The 18,119-nt window shown below is 37.8% G+C and overlaps 2 protein-coding genes across 2 annotated transcripts in view; both read right to left on the bottom strand.

Annotated features, from left to right (window-relative positions):
- LOC139143561 (aldehyde dehydrogenase, mitochondrial-like) overlaps positions 1-6,044 on the bottom strand; it is a 43,279-nt gene extending 37,235 nt beyond the window's left edge. The window contains exon 1 of the mRNA XM_070713995.1: positions 5,815-6,044. Coding sequence (XP_070570096.1) covers positions 5,815-5,937 — 123 coding nt within the window. The 5' untranslated portion in view covers positions 5,938-6,044. The remainder of the gene's footprint in view (positions 1-5,814) is intronic.
- A 1,996-nt stretch (positions 6,045-8,040) lies between these two features.
- On the bottom strand, positions 8,041-18,050 carry LOC139143543 (uncharacterized). Its single transcript, XM_070713972.1, has 9 exons — positions 17,492-18,050; positions 15,894-16,013; positions 15,032-15,191; positions 14,221-14,449; positions 13,339-13,411; positions 12,334-12,408; positions 11,061-11,224; positions 10,266-10,371; positions 8,041-9,872 (listed from the first exon to the last, which is right to left on the bottom strand). Exons 1-9 carry the CDS (start codon positions 18,005-18,007, stop codon positions 9,711-9,713), a joined length of 1,605 nt encoding a protein of 534 aa, XP_070570073.1. The 5' UTR covers positions 18,008-18,050; the 3' UTR covers positions 8,041-9,710.
- Positions 18,051-18,119: the final 69 nt, after the last annotated feature.

Raw genomic sequence — 18,119 nt, 5'->3', positions numbered from 1 at the left:
TTATATGTCCATCGCGACTCACCATTTTGTTTGAGACGAGGCCTGCTATATAGGGATACCAGGCCCTTTTTTGTTCTTGGTTAAACTTACTTGAATTGTATGTTTTCTTGAAGATCTTGTCTCAGGATTCAAAAAACTGTTTGAATGATGGTTCTATCTTGTCTACTTCCAGGATTATGATTTTTTTTAGAATTAAAATATGCTCGATTTTTTTGACAAATGGTCAAAAAATTTCAACATATGGCTAAGAGTCATTTTGTGGGTATCCCTATGAAAAAAATATAGCTGTATAATAACATTAATTCTCTAACTAATCTGCTTTTAAATACTTTTTGTGCAATATATTGTAAGAGTACGGTATAAGGAGCTTTTGTTTTCTTTACACAGACTTGAAAATGCCAAAAATTTTGTGAGACAGAGTTGAAAATTGGACGGCACCGTGTATACTATACCAGTCAAAAAGTTATTTTTCGCCATTTTCAAACTACTGTAACTTTCAGAGTTTTTAAGCTAGCTAGCTAGCTAGCACATATTTTTTATTTTGGCCTAATTCGGAATAGTTTGTTGTGCCGCTACTGTCGGTCTCAGTCGTGGTGTCTCTCCCATAAAATTTCGAAGCTATAGGCCTACACTTGTGACAGGTATACAATATCGGTTCGATGTGCGAAGATATACAGATTACAAGTTAGAAGTTCTCAAAACCAGTAAAAATAACGTAGACGTACATCGCATGCTTTCTTACACCGAACGAGCCGTCGGTTTCCATAGCTATTACGTGAAATCCGGCCTCATCGATGTCCCTGTCCCGATTCGGAGAACAACTTTCAAGCTGCGAGTTGAGGTTCAGATGTCCGATTTTTTCATATTCAAAAGACTTGTTGATTCACAGAGAACGCCCGTCTTGTTTTTAGCACATGAGGGCAATTGAAAATTCAAAGCCGAATAGCCAGTGGGAAAAAATTCGACCGGACGACTCGCTCTCACCAGCGATCGCAATGAAAATAAAATCGAAGTATCTGAAGTCGGTATCATTGCTCCGCCATGTTTACTGTTGGTTGTACGGCCAGTTTAAAGTCACAGATTTTCTTCACGGTAAAATTCATATAATTGCCATACCGCGAAGTTCCCTGTGCAATATGTCTTATGTCAATATGTCTATTTGGCAGAAAAAGCGTCACGGACATTCGATCGATGGTGATGAACTTTCTCCAGGCCGCGACATGTCACCAGTTACGAACTTTACCGGTTTTCGATACGAAATATGCAATATGTTATCAGCATTGTTCACGTTTTGTTTTGAGTCTGATATCGAATATAACATCAAACGCCATTAGACTATCTCATCTGCCTGTCAGGGAGTTACAATATATTTCCAAGGGCTGGCACACCGTCGATGTCAACTTACGCGTCGTCCGTCGAGCGGCCGGTGGCAGTGTCACAGATCGCTCCGTCTGTAATCGCGGCCACTTTGATTTTGATGTGAAACCCAGGTGCGTTTGAGGTTTTTTGTTACCTAATTTGTCGACCTCACAAAATTTCACAGTCCATGCTTTGAAGCAGTCTCAACATGGTAAACATGTCTCGCGTAAATTTCATCCTCGTCGTTCCAATTAATTCGACCACTAAATTATTTCGGCAGTTTTAATTTCCTAATAAATCGACGATTTTGAAATAGTAATTATTTTATTCTGGTCGAATTGATCGGGTTTTTACGGTACTTCTCAAACTCTGCTTAAAACAGCAGCAACAGTCAAACACTAGGAAAAGTGCACGGGATTTGATTGAGTCGTGTTGCCCGTTGTGTATGCATAGTATATGCATGGAGGTAGTCCGCTACTACCTCCATGGTACATTATTAACTGAACGGTTTACCCATGCCGGTTACAGTCCTTCCACATACTGTGACCCATTCAACCTCTTATCCAATAATGCATATATATATGCAGGTCTCAAAGTTAATATTTTCAGCTGGGAGCAATTTGCTCCCAAGTCCAAAATTTTAGGAGCAAACCCAAAAAAACTAGGAGCATTTTTGAAACTGTTCAAACAATGTGGTACATATCAAATAAAGGTTCATGAACAGTTGCCATTCATTATTCATCTCGTAGTACTTTTTTCTAAATCTGCGTTTATACATACAATTTGGTAACAGTAACAGTATTTCAAGTCCGTTTCTTTGTCGTGCCGAAACCAATCTCAAAATTCTCGACTTGTCACGTATTTTGCAAGGGATTTTTTTACTTTTTCATCCCATACTTTTGTTTGGCATGTTTTTCCTGTATTTTGTGGCTGCTATCGACTTTCCGACTCGGTTTCTTGCTGTGCTGCGGATCCATTTGTCATGTGTACACGTCACAGACGGAACATCGTCATCGAATGATTGACCTGGTACACTGTCCGTGAACAGTATGATCGCTGGTGCTATCAATATCCCTAGTGTTCTGCTGGGGATTTCGTTTTTTTGTTGTTGCGTCTCCTTCACTGGCAGACCCAGTTTCAACATGATCGACCTTGAGTTTCCCTTGCTTTCCAAAATAACGATCTAGTGGGCCCGACATCTTGGACTGCAATATAGGTAGTGTGCACGTGGGGGAAAGTTTTTGCTTGTGATTTATTTCGTTAGTTACTGCTAATTCCTGTGATGGTTATTGGTTCAATAAAATTGATTATGACAGCATTGACATGATACTGATATTTGATTGGGTCGTGATTTAATTTGTGATTAAATTCATCGCATGTCTTGACAGCTGTTTGGCAACATGTAACCTCTCATATCAAAACAAAGTAGTGGTAGAGACGCGCTCGCCTCTGTGTGGCTGGACGACGTCAAATGTTTATTAAAATCTATTTTTGGCACGTCTGATTTCAGGGTCACGACCCTTGCAAACTCTGTGAAATACGGTGGGAATTATTCCTTGCGTAGAATTAGTCGCAAAATGCGATTAACCTACATGTTTTAGGCGCAACTTTGTCAAATTTGGTCGCAGCGACTAAAATGGTCGCAACTTTGAGCCCTGATATGTTGTTCAGATTAAGCTGCATACTAAATAAAAGTACTTGTAACTTTTATGGTTTTATACATAGAGTGGTTACAATGTAGTGTTGCGTTCACAAATGTGTCGGTGCTGGTATTGTTGGGTGGTACCAGGCCATCCCCTTTTCATGTAGCTGTGATATCGCAGCGGCACTTGTGGCGTGTATCGAACGCGCTCGGGTCATTGAGGTCATCGCTACAGTCCCACTGCGAGCCAACGCACAGGCTTCGTTGGCAGTTTACTACGAGACCGACCGGTATCGTAGATTTAGCTTGCAAAATAATGAACTACTTTGAATAAATAAACTTGTATCATCTTTATTATTGACTATCTGAGACCATGTCTCTGCTACCTCCTGAGACTCATTCTGTACGCCTGCTAACTTTCTTGAAGATAAGAAGAACACGTATTTTCGACCATTTTCCCGTGAGCCGTCGACGGCTTCTACGATGTTTGCTCGATCGCGCGTACAACGCACTGAATACTTTACCGGACTTTCTTTGCTCTGCGTTTTTGCCAAAAACAACAGTCGCCAGCTCCAGAGCCGTAACAAACATGTTGCTCCATGCTTGAGGTCGCCGGTAGCCCTGGTGCTTTTTGACGCTCATTAATGCAGACTCGCCCACATAAATATATGAATATTTATGATGCATTTTAAGTAACCAGGTACTTTGCGGCGCTGATGGTCTTGGCTTGGCGAAGAGCTGCTCCCCTTGGGAAATTAGTACAGTAAGCATAGCGAGGACAGGAAGTAGGAATGGCTAGAGGTCACGGAACTAAAGGTCGCATTTACATATGATCACACTCCCTATTGAGGGCGCACTATACATGCCAATACAAGCTACACAAAAGACAGCTACACAAGTGTTGTGCTCTTCAGGTCAGCCAGTTTATTTGTAACATTGAAAAAGAAAGAAAACGCTCTAATATTGACTTATATAGCCATTTATGAGCCCTGTGGGTAAACCATTGAATGAGACGCTTGCGGGCTAACTACTTGAATACAGTGCAAAACACTATCCTAATCCTGAAATTTACATGTAATGAAAACGGGTCTGATATCATATTCGCCTGGAATCGATGGTACTCATGTTGGATACGAACGACAGCAGAGAGTTATCTATCTGTGACGTATGACGCTTGACGAGCGGTCTATGGCATGCAACTTGCGCTTGATGAAATGACGTACTTTTCTGTATGTTCATGTTTTCTCAACTTCTCTCCTTTGACTTTTATGCCGCCGACAGGCGATTGGCTCATCTTAGCATAAATGACTCCAGAAACGGTCTTCACCCACAGAAATGCTGTACAGAGTGAGGACGAACTATTGTCTCAGAAATTCTCGTAGTTTGATTAGTGTTAATCGGTTTTCAAGGCGCGTGAAGATCTAAAAAATGGCTGCGTACTAGAATCCTCGGTTACTCTAACCGTAATGGATCACAGCATGGAGCTGTTCTTTTTATCTCCATGATCACAGGACACCGCAAATGTACATCCACATACAAACGCAGATATTTTGTTGTCAGCCAATATTGTTTTCTCTATATCACTCATCGGGCTCGCTTTCATTCCGCAGCCGTGAGTCGTTTCCGAGGTCGAATCGAATGCTGCCATAAACTTACACTACAGTGTACGCTTGTCATGGAGGTAATTAGTCCAAACGCTCGTGTAGACGGCATCGAGATGCCTGGAGATTCCGACAGTTAGGTCGAACAGTTAATACTCTATTTAAACCTTACAACTAATCAGTCAACAGATTATGCATAATCCCTTCCCTGGCACTCCCCAAGTTTATTTACTCATCAGCTACTGTGTAGATTGCGCTCTAAAAAGAGTACAACGCTACCAAAATTCACCCATTTTAGCCTCATTTCGACCGTTGACACTGATTTCAATGAGTGAATATACTGTTGAAGTTGAACACTTTGATTTCACTATCTGGTTTTAGTGTTTTGTCGATTGAGTACATTGTTTATTGCCATTCAAAAGGAAAAACCCGAACCAATTTACTAAATCGCCTTTTTCTCAGTTCGGCATTTTGTCACATTGCAGCACGTTCAAAAGAGTTTAACTCGAGAACGCGTGAACGGAAGTTCACCAGATTTTCACAGACGTTTGTCAAGTAGGTTGTCTCCAAAACCATGTCTCAGTTTTTTTATGAAGATTTTTAAAGTCGAGTTATTGCTGCTTAATTAGGCAGCATTGTAAGACTAATTGGTGGATAAACTTTGACTCAACGATGTGAAAAAACTAAGGCCTTTTTCAAAAATCTGAGACACGGTTTTGTAGCCAGTATTCTGAAGACCAATTGCCCGTTAACACCTAAACAATAGCCCCTATCCGCTCAGACTTAAACTTTTTTACGTGAGACCACCCATTTTCTTTACACTTTCACTAAGATCTTCAAAAAAATTCATCGCACACTAATTTTCTCGATAAAACAAAAAAATTCATAGAAATAGCTTTTAGGTGATATATAATACTTGGGTAAAAGTACACATCTTGATGGCAAAATTCACGTTTGAAAATAGGTCATCGCAAAGGTGGAAAGCTACCTTAAATTAGCTACGATTTCATTGCGAAGCTTCAGGAATCCGAGCGTCAACAAATAGCCTCTTCGGTGTTCCGCCAGAGGCGCCAGTATATGGACAGCTCGAATAAAGACTGACGTATCGATGAGAGCTTTCGGGACGAAGTACTGACCGCGAGCACTGCCTCCAGCTACCAACCCAATCAATAATAACTCAGCTTAGAGATTTTGGTCTGAGGATATGCATACCTGGTTGAACTGGATGTCCGGGTTTAAATGAGGCTTTGGTTTTGCCACTGTCGCATAGCTATAGCAGGACAAAACACGCCAGTTTGGTCTCAAAATTCTTTGCAAAACTCTTGCAGAAAGCATCTTGTCAGGCGGTATCTCTTCGCTGTAAAGAGGTTATTTCGAGACTCGTATGTAAATGGCGAGATGCGTTCAGCATGCGATCTCTGTATGTGCTTCGGGATGTACCATTATTTCCTGGGAGGGGTGGTCACTACTAAAGAGATGGGAACACAGACTAAAAACTGCGTACCTTGGAAGTCAGTGTTCATTGTGTACGGAAGTGTATAATTCAATGTTAAGATTTATAAAACACAAAATAAGGAACTTTGATATTGATTATTTCATAGGTCATCAATGAGTATCATGGCAGGGATGGGGACGGGGTGGGAGGGGCCCAGGGGTGACAGCTCTAGGAAATCCAATAGAACAAGGAAAGTTTCCTACGCTTAGGCCAAGAAAAATGAAGTTTGTTTATCATCCTATATATTGAAAAAATGATGCGGTGACGCGGTTTTTTTCCGTCTCAATTTTTTTATCCTGCAACCACCAAGAACGCGCAAAAAACATGAAAACAACATAGGAATGCACGCAGAGATAAATGCACAGCAGTTATGTATTTTTTTTGTATAGCAACAGTTCTGCGGTTTGACTTTTAGTGTTATGTGTACAGTTCTGTAGCGTCAGTTATTTTGTTTACACTTCTGTTTTATACAGCACTGTGTTATGCACTATCGTCGCGTATTTTTTGCGTTCATTTTATTCCTTGTAGTATTTCCTCATAAGCAGAAAAAAGGGTGACGCGACGGGTCTAAATTGACGTGGGCGAGGATGAGAAACAAACTTTTTATTTTTCTTGGCCTAATGATGACAATTTGTTTTTGTTTCCTCTATCATTGTTGCAATACTCAATGTTGAGCCCGTTTTACAAACAATGAACATATGTGTGTGGTTAAACTACCACACTGATGTTTACTACAGTATTATTGTATTTTGTCAGATTCTACTTTTGGGTCAAGTTTATAATTTTGTCTTTTTGATGCCAGGCAATTTTTCAAAAAAAAACACAATCACTGTACACTGTTGAGCCTCTCATAGGGAGGGGGGTCTTCCCGTCTGTTACTATGCCTATGGGACCATACTTGTTGTTTTGCACATTCAACATATCCTGACATCCCTTGTGCATGGCTAAAGCAGCTTCACATAAATGGACTCAACCAAAGTTTATTTAGCAAAGTCTTGCAGTGATTCGAAAGCTACAAAACTGGTGAACTATGAACATGCATCAATTGCTGTGTTTCCTTCACATTTGCTTGACATTCATGGTCAATTTCTCGAAAGAGGCACATGTTTATCAACAAGGTCACACAGCCGCAAATGGCACGACCCCCTCCCTTTAACATCTAACTCTGCTTTTACACATGTATGTAACTGGATATGTTTTCGAATCACAACCTGTAATGATAATCTAAGATTTATATGTAAAGGCCAGAAGTCAACATGAAAAAAAGGTGACCGGCAAAAAGTCCATAGGCAGATGAATGTTCGTTCGTTTACTACTGGAAACCATAAGTGGCACAGAGACTAAAACGGCTCAAGTAGCTGTCAACTGTCCAGCAAGAAACATAACATAACAAGAAATTTATTTCATGAAAGTTTCTGAGATGTTTAAAAGGGTTATTTTTAGGATTACTGATTAAACCTCATGTATGGCATACATACATTTCCTGCAACGAACTGAGTTTTAAAAAGTTCATTTAGTTTGTTTGATTTCAGGAAAACCCTTTTTTCATGCAGCATAGAGATGGAATGTCACTTTATTTTTTTTTAGTCCACCCATTAAAGAAGCTCCATTCTTGAGACCTAATCCTGTCACACTCCACATCCTGATGATTTAGCCAGCGTATACTGACATACCAAAATTTCTCTAAAACGCTGACTTATGCTGAACTTCGATGTATTTTTCAATTTTGGACGTATACATGGCCGTACTACAATTATACCAGCGTGCTTCAGCATGCTCTTAACTTATACAAAACCACGTGACAAAACCCACAACGCATTCGATGTATGCCAGCGTATTTGCGGAATTTTTCAGATGTTAAATGGCATATGGTGGCTAAATCGTCAAGGTGTGACAGCTAGGGCCATAACTGAATTTGAAACAATGACATTGTAAAATCATGATTGCAATTACATGAAAAATTTATTAAATACTTGAAGAACACACCAAAGTTTACAAACTCTCATCAAAATTATTTCCATGATACCAAATACATTCTGTGTGAAATGTACTCCATGTAAAGTATAAATATACATCCATTTTAGAAACCTTGAGAGCTGTGACAGGGATTTTGGTAAATTCTTTAGAGCTGAAATAGAATCGGCCAGTGGCTCCTGAGTTTTAGCAACATGATTACTCTGTTCCCAGTTCCACAAACTTGAATTGAAACAACGCAAATATCCAATCTCTAATATGCCACTTTGTTTGTTCAAACATAATGGAATAGCAAAGGCTAAAACGATCGTCCTCTGAGTGGAGTTGAGCTATTAGTTAACGTGTAGAGTGACTGATCAAGTAATGAACTTCACATTGTAAGTTCTAGAACTTTCCGAGCTCTTAGTGCCACACAATAAGGCAGCAATGCTGACCATATGGCATATATAACATTCAGTGTCTATGAAAAAAGATGAAAATTAAATATTCTGCCACGGTTTAAATATTGTGAGTCATTTATATCTGTCACGCTTTACAAATGTTTATAAAACTCTGTAAAAATGTATAAAATGCTAAAAAACTTGCAAAATGACAAGAACTTCTGCAAAATAAATGTTTCTATGAGATGTTGACAATTAACATGTTGTAAATGATATGCCTGAACTGAAACACCTGTACAAAATTATGTAATCAATTTGTTCCTCAGTTTTTTAAAATGTTTGAAGAACTGCTTCTAAAGTAAAATGGCAAGTAGTGTGCATAAAAGTTTACTTGAAAGAGTGTACTCAACCGGTCTTTCATTACAACACCATAACAAGAGGGATATGTGTAGTGCAATCCACGGTTGACTAACTTTAAAGGGGCCATGAAATTGTCTCACATAAAAACCTTAGGATCACTCCCAGTGACCTTGGATATGAAAAGTTCAGGTTCCATTTCACAGTTGACTAATTTTAAAGGGTCCATGAAACTGTCTGTTAGGCTCACTTCCAGTGACCTTCGATGTGATAAGATAATGGACCAAAAAAGTGGGAAATTTGCATGTTCTTAAAGTTTGACAAGTTGACTTTTTTCGCCTTTCTGAAGGTTAATCGTCTGATCTTCAATATATACATAAATAAAGCATTTTTCACACCTTCCCTGATGGTGACAATGTGACAGGCCTGGATATGTATGCATACCTCACCCTTCATCAGAGTACTAAAATGAAACAAAATTTGATTTTAAGTTTACCCTTTTTGTGCCCATACGTATTCAATCTTTATTTCAGTCACACCTGGTCACTAACTTTACTACTTCCTCTGCACCCTATGTTTGTTCTGTCTTATAACACTATCGGAATTGATCGCAGCTGAAATGCTGTAAAGTGTTTCCCATTGTGAGCTTCATGTTCATGCTGCTACATTGATCACCTTAACTGGCCTTAACAGTTCCTTTAACATAGAGTTTTACCCAAAACCCAACATGGATTGGTCTACCCGGTAATTATATTATCCTAAACTGCAACATTTGACTTAAAGACAAGACAATTAGACGATGGGTTTGAATTGATTTTAGAAGGATAGGCTATCAGTGTCCAGACCACACTCTTCCACCGTATTTGTCTTTAAAGCCCTTCCATATCATTTTGAAGATGGATTCACAATTCATCGTGTCGGAGAAGATGTTCAAACCACATGTGTTCAACAGTCGGATCATGTACTCTTGCAAGGCGGAACTTCTCTACCGCCTGTTCTATATTCATCTGCACCATATTTTTTGTGACAAATTCATCTCTGCTTGCTCCAAGGGCAGAGAGAATCTGAAAGGAAAGAAACGATAACGGTGGTGAATTTCAATACATGTACTTGAAATAAATGTGTGATAACGAAGTACTCTCATTTAAATAACAAAGATGATATATGACACACTGTTGACAGCAAGATAAGCGTACAAGGGTCATACAGCAAACGTTATTGTGAGACTGTCGAATGTTGAACATTATTTATAGCACCAAATCGAAACTACACAAGAATTTCTTTTACTGTTTTGACACATATCAACATCGAAAACAGATGTTTAGCATTTGGTACCCCTACATGGGTGATTTTAAAACTTTGAAGATTCAAGATTTATGATAATTTTTATGGCCAGCAGCAAACTTGCAAACCAATTCAAACATTTGACCTTTGACCGTTTCACCTGGGTCACTTACCTCATCTGCCTTTTGAGCTGTCCCACCAATATCATTAACATATCTTTTCACAAAATCTTCGCCAAGGAACTTATCACCTGACTCTAACAATTTTTCTGTCAAATTTCTGCAATATGGGCAATTGAATTTCCATTACATTTTACAGGGATAACATAAGAATTAATGATTGAATCTTCAAGTCAGCAATGATATTGTTTTGTGATAATCTTTTCATAATAATATTATATATTTATTACACCTCATATATTATTCAGTTACTGTGATTGGCTGAGCCTCACACACATGATACAGAAAAAAAAGGTGATAAACCATCCCTTAGTTGATAGAGCCCACTCACTTGCGCTGATATTACCCTTTTGCATACACTGATGTAAATATATATATATATATATATATATATATATATATATATATATATATATATATATATATATATATATATATATATATATATATATTTTTTTTTTTTTTTTTTTTTTTATTTATTTATGTATTTATTTAAATCAGGCTCAAGGCCCATAGACGTTACATAAAAAGGAATAAAAAAATATATATGTGTGTGTGTATGTATGTGTGTGTGTGTGTGTGTGTGTGTGTACGTATATGTGTGTGTATAAACATGTACATAAATAACTATAGATACATCAATTGTTAAATGATAAGGTAAAATATATGGTACATTGTACATGTAAACTGAGGTCTTAATATATACTGTCACCTTCTAATGATCTCAATTATGATTCTATGATTCTAATGATCTCAATTATAAGGTCACAGTATGTAACAAACACTCACATGATTTCTTCGAAACTTATGTGACTGTATTCAAACTCCACGGTGTTAGATACATCGGTGGGGTCAAATGTGAGAAGTAGCGTCTTTAATTGGTCGATGGTCAGTGAGTTGATCTCTTCAACTGTCACATACCCTCTCCCATCTGGATCAAGTAAATGTATAAACTGGAAAGAACAGACTGGTGTTAGTTTCCTTTTCAAACTTGAGTGATAATCTTCCATTTCTGTTGCACCTCGGGCACTGCAAAAAACTCACACAAAAATTTTCTTCAGATGTTTCAGGTATATTGTTTGTTTGTCTGGGCTCACTTTAAAGCTTGCCTAAGAAATGCAGTTTCACCATCCAGTTTTGTTTTAAATTCAAACATTAATTTTTCCCCATAGTGTTAACACATGGATATTGGCTATCGTGAATTTCATACGCGGTAAATTTCACGTAATTTGTAACCACTATTTTTTATTTGTGATTTTGAATGAGAAGGATTTACAGTCTCCTTAAGAAAAGTTTGAGCGAAAGTTCAAGTCTTTCAGTTTTGAGCCGCGTACAACCTTAAGTGATACTGTAAAACATTTTGAATTAGCTGCTTGCTGTTTTAGCGATTTTCGATTTTCATTGCAATCGCCATGTTTTTAATTCAGCTTATCACACATCTTCACCATTGGTAAACATGAGGAAAAGTTTCAATTAGCAGCATCCTAAATTAGTAAATTTAAACACTTAGCTAAATTAGCTAAAAACACATGCTAGGTAAAAAGACTTGCTTTAAAGTAATTCAAACTTTAGCCGGCAAAGTTCTTTGTCAGACTTGCATAGCTCACTTTTTTAACTCTCTGTCCATTCGGTAGACTGAAAGATTTAGCCATTTGCAGGTGCTCCGACATAATGCGACCTCTGACCCAAGTCTGTAAGTGCTTCGCTAAAGGTTAGAGATAGTCTATACACCTAATTTTTGAAAGATCGATAATAACTTGATGAAAGACTACTACTACTTCAACAAGACTGATAATTTCATACTCTGCCACACATGAATCACATGCAGGGTCAAAGTTCACAGGATGGGTACATCACTCTGTTGTCTCAAGGATACCATCACCAACGAATTGGTTGCTACATTGTGTTGAATTGAAAAAAATCATTCTTTTAATGTCTCATTTATTTCACAGCAACTATTTAAATATGGGAAAAATGATTGATTTGTAATGTCTTCTTCTCTCCTATGACACCGAATGAGATGTTTAATTTTATTTCTGTATCATATTGTGAACGGATTTACCTGCTCTCTCATAAATTGCACTTCATCAGAAACATCATCATTGTCACCATCATCCACTTCTTCATCATCATGCACCTGATAAAAAGACAACATTTTCCCATTTGGTTTAAAAATTTGATATCATACAGTGTTCTCTCCATACCAGAGCAAGTATATAGTGGTGGCTATTTTTGGTAAACAATAGAAACAATACCATGACAATTGTATTTATTGTTATGCAAATTGGCCACCACTCCACCAGAAAATACTGGGGAGAACAATGTCATAGAAAGATTGACGATGCTTCATTCAATATACAATTTGTTCATCTGATAAACACACTTTTCAACATTATATAATAGTGATGCCATAATTTTTTTCCCATCTGAAGGAAGTGACTCTGCATCATCTTCAGTTCTCTTTGCAATGCTGTGGTATACAGACGGCTTTTCTAACTCTTTCAGCCAGTATCTCTTAGAAATGCAGAGTTCCTTTGATGGCTCAAGATGCATTTACTGTACTTACAGTCTGCAGCTTTGAGGAACTTGACCTGATAAAATGCCCTCTTAACAATAGATGGGATATCAAGATGCCCTAGAAGTGCTAATTTTCATAAAGAGCGTGCTTCTCTTTCACAAGTGTATCAGTTTAACCAATGAAAGCCAAAGTCAATTTTTGTAACCTTTTATAGGACATAACACAGAAAATTTTTTTCTGATCCCGACAATTTTTTTCAGATTTTCCCCAAAATTTTGATCAAAAACTGTAGCCAAAAAACAATGTGTCCATTTGGTCTAAAATTATCAAAAAAATTCTTAAAAGTTCATAAAAATTGATAAAATGTTGTACTAAAATTTTGCTGAGATCAATTACAGCTCTCAAAGGGTTAAACATAAAGGATAAACAGGTAATAGTATTTTAATTAAGTTCTTATGTAGTCTCATTTATGATTTGGGAATATCTTTTATGATGAGATTATATAAAAAGTTTCTCAACCTGAAAAGTGGTACAGTTTGCAGGACTTACTTGTAAAAAATGCACAGTAAATGGTTCCAACCAAATCTTTCCATCTTCATCTGCAGAAGTCAGTAACACAGTCCTACATGGAAAATATATAAACAAACTAAATGGCAAATTCAAACGCTATAATATGTTTATGTTTTCAAAGCATTTGAAATGGAGTTGATTGTCAGTACCTATTGCCAGTAAATAGTATATTTTTTATTATCAAGCATTTGAGAGGTACACTTGTCTCTTTGCTGTTTATTTTTCTTATTTTATTTGGATCATTTTGTATAATATGCTGTAAGAAAGATATAATCACAGACACAATCGGAAAGTGAAAATCAAGAGTATTCATGAGCAAGTTCATCCTAATATGAAACAATAAATATTAAACATCACAGATTGTGCCTTGGTTCTCTTTAGTACGGACAGGGCAAGTAACCACAACTTTCACTTTATTGATACTCATTAAAGGTATACTGTCAAATGTTCCAAGTTTGCCACAGACACCATGGAAAGAGAAAATCTAACCAATCACAGATTTTAAGCGGGTGGCCGCTTTTTAAAAACAGCGCCCTCACATGGGCAATTTGAATATCAAGGAACGCCCCTTTGATCATATATGGGCACATTTAGATTACAGGTGACTGCATACCTTTAAACCGTCAATCAGGGTAAAAAATAGTCACAGAGATTAGCCATGGATTCAAACACAAAAAATGCAATATAAAATGTAAAATGCAAAAAAACACATCAAAAACTCAGAGTTGTCCATTGCTTGAGTTTTGTACTCTCTCATGATGATCGCTCTTGTGAGTGAAACTTGAGTAATACATGTAGACATTCTGACTATTAACACATTGCGCAATACAAGCAACAGCTTCTATAAAAGTTCTTACTTACCTCAATACATAGATATCCATGTGTCCTTGGTTTAGATCACTATAACCATCATACTTCCACAGAACATCAACTTGACTCATTGGTTTGAAGTCTATTGATCTGAGAGATTCTGTGCTGTCTCCTACCATACAATCAGAGCTGTCAAACTGGTGAGTCTTTGTGAAGAATGAAAACCAGATGGCAACAGCAGAGTTCATGTATCCATTGGACCGCACTTGATGGAGATAACCTGACATTGGGGAAAGAAATGCATCACTTCACAGAATGGTCTTTGAATTTTCCATCCAAGCTGAATTAAATTCAAAGTAAAGCAGCTGCAGCCTACATACAGCACCTTATTTTAGGATCAAAATATTTGATTCATGGTCACTTCAGCCTAATTGATTCATGGTCACTTCAGCCTAATTGATTCATGGTCACTTTGGCCTAACTGATTCATGGTCACTTCAGCAAAATTGATTCATGGTCACTTCAGCAAAATTGATTCATGGTCACTTCAGCCTATAAATCCCACACAAATTTATCTCACATCACTTTCTGCAAAAGCAATGTCACTCCTTCATTAATTTTTCCCCGTACTGTAATATTCCAAAATGTGACCGCCTCTATCTAAACCTTTACATTCAAAATCTTATTTGTCCTGACTCTGCCACTGAAGCCACACAGCCAAGAATAATTCATCAAAGCACATAATAATTTTGTTGTAACTTCTGTAAAACAGATTCCACTTATCTTTACTGATACTTTCTCTTTATTTTGATGGCAATCTGTGCCAAATAAAGTGCCTTACTACTTATAGACATTCACTTACCACTAGGCATGTATATGCAGTCTCCTTTGTTCATGGTTACATGGGAAAATTTCACGTCTTTGATTTTGGGGAACTTTATGAGATCAACGGCATCTATATTAACTTCTGAATAGCCACCAAACTCCTGCAGAGAATCTCTAGACAAGTATACCAGATCACTCTAAGAGAAGAGACAGAAACGGGTTAAAAGGGCCAGAGCCACTGAACCAATGGTGGACTGTGCAGAAAGTAAAATTGACCATGCATGGAACGTTGTACTGAGATACCTTAGTATCTATGTAGTCTTGAGGGCACAATCATTTCTCTCATTTCTATTTTGCTTTCAATTTCTAGACTACTCAGAAATCCAATCATTTATTATACATAATATATGAACCTGAGTGAGAGCACCGGTAAAACTGAAAACTTAACCACATATTAAGCTAAGGCCCATCTGCAACACACTTTTGTTCAAAGAATTAACTTTATTTTCGTACATATGCACATTTGTTGCCCCATACTGGCAATCTCAAAGTGCTTATGTTCAGAGTGTGGTGGAAACAGACAAAGAAAAATACAAGGTATAAAGAAGGCTAGGAAAGCATATTGATTGACATGAAGTTTAATTTTGTGTAAACAAGAAACATGAATGGGGCAACTCAGGTGTGCTGTTGACACTCTGGACACGCAGTAAAGTAGAGTGAAAGATCAGTTGCTCGAGGATGCTCCCTATCCTCTCCTCGAGTTACGGATCTTCCAGTCTAACAGTAAAGCTGTTCGTGTATAAAATATTGAACAACAAGAAACAGGAACAGGGCAGCTATTAAACGTATACACGACTTAAGATAACACTTGAAATTGTAACGAACTGTGACTTGCTTACCTGCTTTGGGTCAATCAACAACCATTCCTTTGTACCATTGAAAACACAGTGTACATTCTCATACGGGTCCTGGTGAATCAAGGTCCTGCCTCCACCAGCACTCATAAACAGATGCACCTCCTGCAGTGAACAAATGTGCAAATGTAAATTCTAAAATACAGTCACCTACAGAAGACTAATTATTGAACAATTAAAAGTGTCCCCTCTCCCATCTCTATACAATTCTGTAATAACCTCTCATGAGAACAAAGTATACTGGGTTCATGTTATAGAATATCATAATTCAACATGATAAAGTATCATATTTATCAACCTGTTAACCTCCAATTCCCTGTAAACATGTCTGGCATCACTATTGATAACAATGGGTTTTGGGGCAAACCATTGTTGTGAAAGGGTTAACTTCAATTGGCTCCATATCATTTGAAAAGAACTTACCTTATTATTGAAAAAACTCATCTATGTCATAATGAGTTCTGTCATGTGATAAATGTGATATTTTAATATCACTGAATAAAAGCACCTCTTAATTGCACTCCACACATTAGGTTTGCTTTATTCCATTGTCATTCATCCTTTTGTAGCAAACAAAAGGTAGCAAACAAAAATGAAACAAAACAACATGAAAGCAAAATCGGCTTGCAATTGCATTTTTACTGCACATTATTCATCAATGGTGGACAAATGTGCACAATCTAAAACTAATGTGCACAACAACTTTCCAAACAAAACTTTTCCATTCAATGTTAGTAAGGAAGTGTAAAGCACGGTTTTTGCTACTCAGTGTACCTCAATGAATGAAAGTGTTTGACTGGAAGTGTTTATCAAATTATCCACAAACTATTAGTGATTGGTTCAAGCCTGTATTTTTTTCATTTTGAGATGATTTTTTTAATTTGTCTACAAGATGTGTACACCCTAAAACCAATAACCTGAGTTCTTTTAACTTGCTGTGGGTTGTCATCCAAACTTTTGCCTATAACTTGCTCAGTCAGTAACTTGTGACTCCTTATCTGGTAATTCAAAGGGTCATTAGGTAAAGAGACTAATTAAATGACTAATCTGAAGTCTGTAATTATTGCTATAATGAGAGTTTGTGTGGACACAAAATAATAATATGAAAGACATTGATATGTAAATCACATGTATGCATGGAGAACCTGGTGACAGAGTAAAAGAAACAATCCCATTTCCGTCGATATAATTATACATAACATGTAACTCTTTCAAATTCATAAGAGGTTGCTTGATATGTGTGAAATAATCAGCCGGTCGAAATTTGTGTTAAGCTTAATGTTTTCTTTCAGTTTCCTTGAATTGCATAGCGCAGGAAACAGATGCACCATGGTACTTTAACAACATGTATCGGAGAGACGACTGTACTGAATCTCAGATGCGTCTCAAAGCAATTTGCCTCACAACTACAGGGCAACTCATGGTCCTTTAGAATGTGCAAGTGTTGGCAAATTTCAGGTATCAACAGCTGCAATAAACAGGGACAAAAGAAGGAAAAATAGTGCTCGATATATTTTTTGTCTGACATCCTAAATTAGTAAAGTTGCTTAAAAAGTACATTGCGCCAGATAATGATCACATACCTGTATACCCCTGGCAAAACTCCCACAAAGTAGACACCGTGGTATGGCTACGTCTTTCTCCATTGGCCCTGGTACTTGGGATATCACATATGCATTCATGCTTTGATAGTTACGCATGAAGTGATCTAAAGTGTCTCTCCCCAAAATACCACCCTCGCCTCGCGGCACTCTAGAGTCACCCTCGCTCTTGCCTTCTAACCTCACCGTCAAATTACCGTATTCTTTTCTGATGTAGTCCTCCGTCCATAGGTGATATGCCTGCGACATTTTCGCAGCCCCTCTGAACACAACAGGTTTGTGGGGCTTCACGTACTTTTCGTAAAATACTACGGGGTGTGGGACATAGTCAAGTTCTTCTGTGGTTTCCGTAGGGTCGCGTTGAAATCCAAATGGTTTCAAATGTCCCCGCCCGACATCGAGTTCGGACGAACTTTCATCGCCAACCGTCGTGTGCCACAGACGAGCTGAGCAAATTGCAATCACGAAAACCGTCAACAGTAGCCGCGGTGGACGCATTTTCTCCACTGCAAGAGTACTCAGGTGTTGTCGCGGACTTCCGGAAATGCGCAGAACAAGTACCAGTAAAGTCTTCTGCGCAGGGACATGGCTTTCTCTTATTGGTCAGAAA

Source organism: Ptychodera flava, chromosome 11 (assembly GCF_041260155.1).
Source record: "Ptychodera flava strain L36383 chromosome 11, AS_Pfla_20210202, whole genome shotgun sequence".
NCBI classification, from domain to species: domain Eukaryota; kingdom Metazoa; phylum Hemichordata; class Enteropneusta; family Ptychoderidae; genus Ptychodera; species Ptychodera flava.
This window is presented reverse-complemented; position numbering and strand designations above follow the sequence as displayed.